General features: G+C 34.6%; 2 protein-coding genes across 2 annotated transcripts in view; both read right to left on the minus strand.

Annotated features, from left to right (window-relative positions):
• LOC120185415 (1-aminocyclopropane-1-carboxylate oxidase homolog 7-like) overlaps positions 1-37 on the minus strand; it is a 6,840-nt gene extending 6,803 nt beyond the window's left edge. The window contains exon 1 of the mRNA XM_039189639.1: positions 1-37. This exon is cut by the window's left edge and continues 510 nt beyond it. Coding sequence (XP_039045570.1) covers positions 1-10 — 10 coding nt within the window. The 5' untranslated portion in view covers positions 11-37.
• A 311-nt stretch (positions 38-348) lies between these two features.
• On the minus strand, positions 349-9,488 carry LOC120185393 (histone-lysine N-methyltransferase SUVR4-like). Its single transcript, XM_039189625.1, has 8 exons — positions 9,208-9,488; positions 8,952-9,041; positions 8,163-8,837; positions 7,652-7,917; positions 6,939-7,005; positions 6,768-6,818; positions 6,124-6,216; positions 349-459 (listed from the first exon to the last, which is right to left on the minus strand). Exons 1-8 carry the CDS (start codon positions 9,388-9,390, stop codon positions 349-351), a joined length of 1,536 nt encoding a protein of 511 aa, XP_039045556.1. The 5' UTR covers positions 9,391-9,488.
• Between the last annotated feature and the right edge of the window lie 1,937 nt (positions 9,489-11,425).

Below are 11,425 nucleotides of genomic sequence, written 5' to 3' on the forward strand. Positions count from 1 at the left end.
TTTCCGCCATGATTCCCTCAGCTAAAAGCTTGTGAAGGAGACAACTACACTGATATATATATATATATATATATGTGTATATATATATATATCCCTTGGAATTTGTATTAATTATAAAGTCATTTTGAACAAGTTGTATTAATTATTTCAAATCGGAAGTAAGACTTTGTTTTTTATTCCTTTGGCTATTAAGCAATATGAAAAAGATTCCGTCGACAATTTTTAGTTTAATCAGTTTTCACCTAATTTTTGTCATCCTCTTGCTTTCATTTCTATCCAGGTTTTTTTTTTGGATAATGAAGAAATATCAAAGCTTAAAATATGGGAGTTTTATCCGTAATAACTAAGTCAACCACTTCCAATGCAGGATCTTGATATATCACCATTCCAAGGGTCAGCATACTTAACTTTCGTCTCCCAATCTCTAAGAAATATCGCGTGAAGACCAATGAAGATATACTGTGATAACCAGACAGCAGTTAGTATAGCCCATAATCTGTTGCGGAAGACGGCTATCGGATAGAGTAAAATCGTAACTGATAATTTTGAGAAAATAAAAATGAAGATAAATAATACACAAAATTTACGTGGAAAGCCCCTAAATAATATAGGGTAAAAACCACGGGCAACGGTAGAAGAATTTCACTATGAGAAAATAGGAATTACAACTTCTCTAGATCTACCAAGGAGAAAACAATGACAATTCTCTCTTGATAAAAAGGAGAAAAAACTCTCAAGAAAACTCTCTAAATTCTCTAGTATTGGGAGAAAGCTAGAATGATTTGGGATGGTTTTGAAGCTAAATGAGCTAGGGTATTTATAGTTGAAGCTTAAGGACTAATCTTATAAATACCCTAAAGTCTATGGACTAAAGTTTATGATTTTACCATTCCAAAATTCAAACATTTTCAAGCTGCCTAACATAATCAATTTAGCAGCCCCGTTTGAATTTGTATAGTCGCCCATGTTATTTTGACTTTCAACAATCTTCCACTTGAAGATTTGATTGGAACAATCATATCTTCACATCATTATTTCTACCTTGTACCTTCATGTTGCTTATGTCTCTGACAGGCCACAAGAGGATCGACACCAAGTAAATTTATCAACATTGATCGCCTTCGTTATGAAATTTGTTATGTTGTCTTTGGTATGGATCTTCTGTATATCTAATGTCCCTTCTTCCACCTTTTCACGAATGAAATGGTACTGAACTCGTATGTGCTTTGTCCTTGAATGAAATATTGGATTCCTTGCTAGATGCAAGGCGCTTTGACTGTCACAAAACAGAGAGATATACTATTGATTGTGCCCAAGCTCCTCCAATAGCATTTTCAACCAGATTGCTTCTTTACTGGCTTGTGTATCTGGTACATATTTTGCCTCTGTTGTAGACGTAGTCACAACTGACTGCAATTTTGAAACCCAACTTACAACTCCACCAGCAATTTTGAACACATATCCTGTAGTAGATTTGTTTTTATCCAAAACTCCTACATAATCAGAATCAACATACCCATTGATAAGTAAATTTGATCCTCCGTAATATAATTCAACATTTGAGGTCCCTTTGATATATCTCAGGATCCTTTTTACTGTATTCCAATGCTCTTTGCCTGGATTCGTCATGTACCGACTAACCACTCCCACTGCTTGTGCAATGTTTGGTCTTGCGCATATCATAGCGAACATTAAACTTCCCACTACCGATGCATACAGTACTCGAAACATCTTCATCATCTCTTCTTCACTACTAGGACTCATACTGGAGGATAATTTGAAGTTAATAGGAAGATGGGTAAAAATTGACTTACAATCTTGTATGTTGAATCGTGACAAGATCTTCTTCAAGTAATTCTTTTGTGAAAGCCAAATCTTCCTATTACTTCTGTCTCGGTGAATTTGTATCCCTAGAATCTTGTTTGTTGATCCCAAGTCCTTCATTTCAAATTTCCTAGCTAGTTGTGCTTTCAATTCTTCAATATGATCTTTATTGGGATCTGCAACCAACATGTCATCCACATATAACAACATTAAGTCTGTTGTATTCAAGGCACATAATGAAGGAATCAAATCTCTTATACCAACACCTCGGCGCCTGCTTTAGACCGTACAGAGATTTGTTCAACCTGCAAACCAAGTTATTCTTTTCTTTTTCTTCAAAACCTTCAGGCTGGAGCATGTAAATCTCTTCTTCAAGATTTCCATGAAGAAAAGTTGTTTTAACATCTAGCTGCTCTAGATGTAAGTTCAATGTAGCAGACATTGACAAGACTACTCGAATTGTTGTTAGTCGAACCACAGGAGAAAAGATTTCATTGAAATCAATACCTTCTTTTTGAGCATATCCTTTTACCACCAGTCTTGCACGATACCTCTCCACTTGATCGTCAACATTTCGCTTGATTTTGAAGACTCATTTGTTACTAATTGGCTTCCTTCCTTGTGGTAGTGGCACAAGGTCCCATGTATTATTTTTATGAAGGGCTTCAATTTTTTCTTGCATCGCCATCATCCACAGTGAAACATCTGAGCTGTTTATTGTCTCCTGGTATGTTGATGGCTCACCGTCCTCTATTAAAAGGCGTATGCAATATTACCTTCTATAACATAATCTAATTGCCAATTGGGACGTCTTCTCACACGATCTGATTGACGAGTTGTTGGAGCTTCAGAACTCTCTGGTTCTTGTTCATCATGTGTTGGTTCTGCTTCAGAAGTATTTCATTGTTCAACCTCCTTTTCCACATGTATCTGTGTAGTCTCTGACTTTTCAGTGCTATCATCGTCTTCTTTTCTTTTTAGTTTATCTTCTACAAAGATAACATCCCTACTGATGATCACTTTGCGGGCAGTGGGATCCTACAAGCGATACCCCTTTACTCCATCAGCATACCTCAAGAATTTGCACTTCCTAGATTTTGGATCCAGCTTTGAAATTTCTTGGGAGTTGTACATCACGTACATAATACTTCCAAATACATGGAGGTTTGAATAATCAGCTGATTTACCGATCCACGTCTCAATTGGTGTTTTCAGCTCTATTGCAGTTGATGGAGCTCGGTTCACCAAATAACAGGCGGTATTAACTGCTTCTGCCCAGAATGATTTTTCTAGGTTTGCATCCCTCAACATTGTTCTTGTTCTTTCTAACAAGGTTCTGTTCATCCACTCTGCCACTTTATTTTGTTGAGGAGTGTTCGCCACTGTGAACTGTCTTTTGATGCCTTATTTCCTGCAAAAGTTATAAAATTCTTCACTTGTGTATTCTCCTTCATTATCTGTTCTGAAACACTTGATCTTATTCTTATAATCAAGTTCCACCCGCGCTTTGAAGTTTTTGAAAGTTGAAAACACGTCTGACTTCTTCTTAATAGGGTACACCCAACATCTCCTGAAGTAGTTATCAATAAATGAGACAAAGTATTTTGCTCCACCTAGGGATGTAACTGGTGTTTTCCATACGTCAGAGTGAACCAATTCTAGAACACTTTTGCCTTTAGAATTTGATGTGTTGAATTTCAATCGGAGCTGCTTACTTGTTATGCAATGCTCACACAAAGTAAGTGATACCTTTGTTAAGCCTGGAAGTAGCTTTTGCTCTGCAAGGACTTTCATTCATTGTTCTGACATGTGTCCAAGTTTCTGATGCTATAGCATTGTAGAATCTGAACTACATGAGGCAACAGATGATTCTGCTTCTAGCAAAGTCCCTCCCTTCAGTATGTACAAGTTTGCTGCTATCTTTTCGCCTTTCAGTACCACAAGCGCTCCATGGAACACCTTAATGATTCCTTTCCGTGTTTCAATCTTACTTGCATTATTATCCAACAATCCGTATGATAATAAATTTTTCTTTAGGTCTTTCACGTGCCGCACATCTCGAACAACTTTAATTGTTTCATCATGCATCTTCAATTTGATGGTTCCCACGCCAATGATCTCTAAGGCATGATCATTGCAACTATACACAGATCCTCCTAAGATATGTTCATAATGATGAAATCATTCTCTTATTGAGGTCATGTGATATGTTGCTCCTGAGTCAATGATTCATATATATGCATATCTCTTTCTACCTTCCACGGTGGTTGACGCTTCACAACATAGAGCATCTTTATCATCTGAAGTGTTTGTGGTATTGCCTTGTGGATTGGAGTTTTTATTTAGACTCCAACAATCCTTCTTCAAGTGACCCTTCTTTCCATAGTTATAGCACTTTAAATTCTTCGTGCTTCTCCACTTCGATCTACCATGTTTGTGACTGTGAAATCTACCGGTCTTTCACTGATAGCTGCTAGACAACCGTCTTTCCTCATGATGGCATTCATCTTCAATTTTCACAATGAGAAATTTCTCCCATTAAACTTTTCAATATCAAATTTAGTTGTATAGCTTCTATTACGGATAGCTCCCACTATTCACTATCGTGAATAGTTCTCTGAAACCTTCAAAGAATGGATAATACCTGTTTACTTTCTTATGTTAGAGGATCCACCTTTTGGTGGCAACCACAAAGACAATAAATAGGTATTACACACTCTAATCTGGCTCTGATACCAATTGTTGCGGAAGACAGCTATCGGATAGAGAAAAATCGCAACTGATAATTTTGAGAAAATAAAAATGAAGATAAAGAATACATAAAATTTACGTGGAAAATCCTTAAATAATATAGGGTAAAAACCACGGGCAACGGTAGAAGAATTTCACTATAAGAAAATATGAATTACAACTTCTCTCGATCTACCAATGAGAAAACAATGACAATTCTCTCTTGATAAAAAGGAGAAAACAACTCTCAAGAAAACTATCTAAATTCTCTAGTATTGGGAGAAAGCTAGAATGATTTGGGATGGTTTTGAAGCTAAATGAGCTAGGGTATTTATTGTTGAAGTTTAAGGACTAATCTTATAAATATCCTAAAGTCTAGGGACTAAAGTTTATGATTTTACCATTCCAAAATTCAACATTTTCAAGCTGCCTAACATAATCAATTTAGCAGCCCTATTTGAATTTGTATAGCCGCCCATGTTATTTTGACTTCCAACATAATCCTATACACCACGAACGCACCAAACACGTAGAGATAGATCGACACTTCATCAATATCAAAGTCGACTCAGGCGAGGTGTGCATAACTTACTTACCCACAAAGCAACAAGTTGCAAACCTGTTAATTAAAAATCCCAACAAAAATCTGTTTGAAGAACTTCATGGTAAGTTGGGTTGATCAAAATCTACACGCCAACTTGAGGGGGAGTATTGGAATTCCATAAATTAAGTATTAGAATCTTATAAATTATTCCATAATCTAATCCTTAATTTTTAGTAGTTAACATAGTCTAAATATTATTAGCTAAATCCTAGTTCCTGATTTTTAGGTATTATTTCAGATTTTTAGGAGTTATTTCCCATTTGTTGTGGATTGTTTTTTTTTCTATTTGTAAACAATTAGTTCTTGGAATAATAGAGTGAATAAAAATCTTTTCTTCTCTTAATTTTGTCAAGGTGAGATATCTTCAGTGTTTTTCCTCAATCAGTTACAACTATAGTTAACATAGAAACTATGTAATATCTTATTAATTTTAGTTATATAAAAAAAAATAGGATATAATGAAATATTAATTGTAGCAAACTGCCTTAAACATTTTATATAGTTTTATTAACCAATAAATTTTTTTCAGATAAAAAATTTGACAAAAGTTGGATTAAAGAAAACATATTATCAAAATATAAATTATAAATTAATTGAACTCCATATTTAAATTTAGAAATCATTTTACTTATAACATAAATTAATAATTATTTTTGCTTATTTGCTTATGAAAAAATAACAAAATAAAAATAGCATGCATGCATACATACATAAAATCATCCATCATATGTCGGAGCCAAATAGTAACATGTATCAATGTATCATTATCAACTGATATCTAATTAGAAAGATAACAAAATGACAAATAAAACAATGTCGATAGTTTGGCAACTCGATTAAAACTGTGTATACCATTTGAAACACACAACCCAATAGCTGTAATTTGCCATTGAAGACAGATTCTAAGGTAAAATGTAGGGTAAAATCCAAGTATGGTTTGATGGACAGAAAATTTACAGTCTAACCCGAACGTTTCGATCTCGGCAAAACTTACTTCCACAGCTACATCTGAATGCCTTAATTGGATGCTCATGATCATTAAAGTCTATACCATAATCCTGCATTTAAGTCGATGATTAACAAAAAAAACCTAAATATATCTTCATCGAAGTTCTAATTTTATAATCAAGTTACATGACTCGGATTTGGGTGTTATTATGAGATGCTTGCATGTATTCAATAGGGTATATTCAATTTTTTCTTTCTAAACTTTTCCATGCATGATCATATCTCAATATTCGTATCCATATGTGACACCAATATGATTGACGCGAGTATCAGGTATGATACTTTAAGCAAAATAAAGACTAATACATTTGGAGAGTCTAAAATGTCATCAGACATTTATGTAAATGCTTAATAAAAAAGAAATAAACATATCTTCACCAAAGTTCTAAACTTATAATGAGTATCAGATGTTTGTAAGTGAATTCATCACAGGAATATTCATTTCTTTCTAAACTTTTACATGCATTAGAAGGGAACATGTCCTGCAAATGCATTTGGAGGATCTTTGAAATATCTTATCTTTATTCCATGTTTAAATATGTATATAACATTGATACGTTCGGAAAATGAAAGAGTCAAGCTAAGATAGACTTCAACTTACCCAAGTTAGCTCTTCTGAAGCTCTCACCTCTCTTGTAGTGAAAAGGGCAAGCTGTTCATAGAAACACAAAGTAAATATATAAATAACATATCACTTCAAATACAGGTAAACAACAATACTCTGTTTTTTTATCATAGCCGGGCAGAAAATCTGTTACTGTTCGATTCATACATGATAATAATGTCGATCGGGGGTCTCCACTTCAACTGGAATGTCAATCAAATTCGCATCAAAGCATCTGAAATGTTGAATGATAAACATCATACCGGACTGTTGGCAGTGATTTACTACACTGTAAAGAATATGATAAAACATAAAAGACCTCAACAAATGAAACCCGGCATCCTACAAAATGTTATAAAGTTTGAAGTACAAGAAGCTGCAATATTAAACATTGGTGTTTCAAGATAATTTAAACATATGTTTAATTTACAGTATATCATTCCCTGGCCCTTGGTCTGGTGGTCTGGTGATTTGTTTGGCTTTGTTCAAAGTACCTGGAATCTCATGTCTCATGTTCAAGGACCAGGCAAAGAGAAGAGAGAGCTTGAAGCAACAAGAAAGCATTAGCATATTATTAGAAGGCAAAAACAAAAATTGCGGCCAAGGTTAAGAAAGTCAGTTTTCGAGGGCGATATCGATTTAACATGCCCTAGCACAAGCAATGTTATAAAGAACATTTTTAGGTCTTTTGATACGTTTCCCACGTGGCAACCTGCAAGTTCATTGCTGCGTAATAATAATGTAACCGAACCGAACAATAATGTCATTATTACACCAGCGAAATTTACCAAACATGTTTTGTTTCTTCTTGTATGTCGGGAAAAAACCTATGACATAATACTTAAGAACGTATATTTTATTTCAGGTAAAAAAAAAATTACCTATGATTAATAAACCTGGCAACGTTACCGCATAAGGTTGCATCCAGACAAAGTGCTTCTTCATCCTTTAAAATTTTCTCTGATCCCCAATCTGCATCAAGTGTAACAGGATATGTATGTCTCTCTTCGCCACTGCCTTTAGAGTTCCGTTCATACAACTCGGTGTTGGTCACAATCTCCCCAACATATTCACAAACAAAGGTTCCTTTTGGCAAGTTCCGGAGTGTCTTAACACCCCAACCTTTTCCTTCGCGAGTCCAGAACACCTAAAGTGCAAATCAGGAAATAGCTTTTCAGTAGCAACACTAATGCACCATAACTTGAAGCCAATGAAAGATATTAATGACGTTTATCAAAAGCAGCCTCTAAAAGCTAAATTGAAGCCATTTTTTTAAAGTTGCATTTCGACATATGAAACAGAAATAAAAAATGAATAAATAAAAACATTTCCATTTAGGGAAGAAGCAAATTGCTGTTTAATAAACTATAACAGGAGCCAGCTGAATTTTACCTGCAACTTGCATGTAATACCTCTCTGTACAACCCGATTTCCGCACTGCATGTTACAACCACATTTTCTCCAGCATTCTTTAATGAATTTCCTGACCAAGTGACCCTTGCATTTCTCAGGCTTATAGTCATTCTTCGACCTCTCTAAAGGACAATCCAGACAATAAACAAAGTGGTGCTCTTGAGGCTCCAGTTTCATAGATATACAGGAATTTAGAAATTCTTCTCTCAGTTGACCCTCTGTTGTGTAAGCAAACTCCCCACTAGTTTCCAGAGCACAGGCACATGGTATAGGTACTGAAAGGCAGTCTCCTGAACAGCCCGAACAGCAATCTTCATCTGCAATCCGAGCCAATGAGATATGCACATAAGCTTCTTGATATATTATGTTATCTCGCATGTACGTAAACTTTGGCAGTTCGTTCTTGCCAGTTGCATCTAACAATGAAATTTTCACATTTTCCGTGCCCTTAGTTATGTCTGAAATGATTTGAAACGAACTTTTCTTATCACAAGTAACAGGTTGCTGCTGAATTTTTTTACATGAATTCGAACAACCAGAAGAACTTGAATCTTTATTGTTCATAAAGGTAACCCCTCGTTGAAGGCTTGAACTAGGTTTTTTCTTCTCTTTAGGAGATAAAACTTGGCTCGGGCCGCTCTTTGTAGATGAAGCCTGATCTTCCGGATCTTGCAAGCATAACCGTTTAGGCAATCTGCTAGACTCACCAGCCTGATCTTCCAGATCTTGCAAGCGTAACCGTTTAGTCAATCTGCTAGACTCACCAGCCTGATCTTCCGGCTCTTGCAAGAGTAACTGTTTAGGCAATCTGCTAGACTCACCATGCTCCACAACGGCATTTTGCCTGTCATGTTTACCCTATTAAAATGTTTAACGGATTAGAAAACCAACATTGTCGTCTATCATGTCACTGATTGACAAACAAAGCATGAAAAGTATGTTATGACCACAAAATGTATAAACAGCTAAGTAATGGAATAGTACATTGCACCAAAAAAAAGAGAGGAAAAAACACATAACGCACTTTATCTTCCTTGAGATCGAAATATGCATCGATAAGTGCCCGGTAGTTTTCTGCCTCAATTGGTTCCCAGTTGTAATCAAACAATTTCAGGAGCCGTTTAAGCACCAATTTCACCTCTTCATAAGGAAGGCTTAAAGCTCTTGTAGCATTAAAGGCCTTTCGAACTCTTTCATTTTTAACCATCACCAAAGACTAAAGGAAAATTTTCGACTCGGCAATCACCACTTTCCTTCTTCTTCTCTTATCCCCTATTGTATAACCTTCAGCAGTTGATGTTGCAAAATTAATTAATCAAAAACTAAGCTACTTGTTAAGAGTAGAAGTTCATGGCAGTTGGTAAAATCCAACCAATGATGCTAAGTCAAAAAGGCAATCCAGTACATATACATACGATTAACCGAGCATAAGTCCTTTAACTGAAATAATCAGATGCTACATCTCAATCAAACAATGAAATCTATAGAACAAAAGAGATGAAATATTTAAGCATGTCTAAAGTTTCATTTGAGTAGCAATGTGAACCAAAGTAATCCCTTTCTTAAACTGCACTCATTGACTACTTCTTAGACTTGGAATGGCAAGGAAGATAACATTTTTTTCAAAAAAAAAATCTAAAATAGTTAATCTATAGCTAAGAACATTAGACTTAAATGTTCATTGTTTCCACCTTTTATTATTGCTACCAAACAAATCCTAGTAAAAAAATAACTGTTCAAGTCGTTGATCATTGATTTCTTGGCATATAAGGTACCAAAAACACTCGCTCAAAATTAAGTTCCCCCACTCAAAATATCAACATAATATTTCCCAAAAGTAAAACCTAAAGAAGAACAAAATATCCTCTTCGTGTCTATGTTCTAAACAGCCAAGTAAATTCATCTGGCATCAAAAAGGGAAGAAAAGAAACCAAAGAGGGCACATTTATATTTTCTTTTTAACCAAATCACACTGCTAAATCCACCTAAGCATAAACCACAAATGAGCCGACTCTTTTCCCTGTTTGGTTAGCAAGAAAATGCAAGTTTACATTTATAAAAAATTGTAGCTTTAGATGCAAACGTTTTCCTTAACCCCGTCGTAACAAAACATAATCATCGAAAAAGCATCATCACCGTAGTTAAACTAGCGACCAAAGCAATGATAAAAGAACATAGAAAACGTACGGATAAATAGAGAAAAACATGAAGAATCAGAAGAGAAGAGGAAAACGAAGCGTCACTCGCTCGAAGCAGAGAAATTTGGGGGTTTCGATTATTAGAAAAAGGTTGGGTCCTTTATAAGTAATACAAAACGGAATCAGCGTAAAAAAGACTGCTCTGTTTTTTATAGCCGAAATTGTTACTAGTTAATGTACGGACTGATAACGACATGCCGGGCCGGGCTGATTTTTTGACCCGACTTTTTCTTATGGGTAGAAAATTATTTGCATTTTATATGATTGTTTACGCAAAATTTATAAGGCTTTGAGGGTTTTTTTATTAGGAAAACTTTTTTTTTGATAAAGATTTTTTGTACATGTTTGGATTAAAGAAAATATTATTATTTATGGAGCCAGAATTAAATATTGGTAGGGGCTAAAATATTATATTATTTAAGAAAAATATAAATACTTATTAGGTATTTAAACTCGAAATTCAGCATGAATTAAGCGACTTTAGTGATTAAGGGATTGTTATTATCCTTTAGGTCCCGAGTTCAAGTACGTATGTATGGATATGGGCGTTCATTGTTAAATAGTTGAAAATATTTGTACAGATATTATCTTGTATTCACCTTAAATTAAAAAAAACTCAAAACTTAAAAGACAACTTTAAATTTGTCTAATATTTAAACTTACAATGACTTAAATTATAATTAGACCAAAAATTTGAGAACACGTGCTTATCATTATTTAATTCGACCTTGATAAATATTTAATAATTTTTTATATTTTTTACATGAATGAAAATACTATTAAACCAAAATTATATCGAATATATAAATTTTAACAGGAGTTAGAGCCCTCTTAGGCCCTAAGGGAGCTCCATCCCTACATTAGGGGATAATCTTTTTCGAAATCATATACACATATTTGATTCAAGAATATTTTCTTTAAGAATATGAAATATTATCGACGGTAACTATTTTGACTTGGATTATTGGAATCACGTTCCCTCAAATATCTTAAGTGTTTGTCGATCCTTGTTGAGTTTAGCAAAATTACCCTAAACAAATGAAT

This window comes from Hibiscus syriacus, unplaced genomic scaffold, assembly GCF_006381635.1.
Source record: "Hibiscus syriacus cultivar Baekdansim isolate YM2019G1 unplaced genomic scaffold, ASM638163v2 tig00113123_pilon, whole genome shotgun sequence".
NCBI lineage: Eukaryota > Viridiplantae > Streptophyta > Magnoliopsida > Malvales > Malvaceae > Hibiscus > Hibiscus syriacus.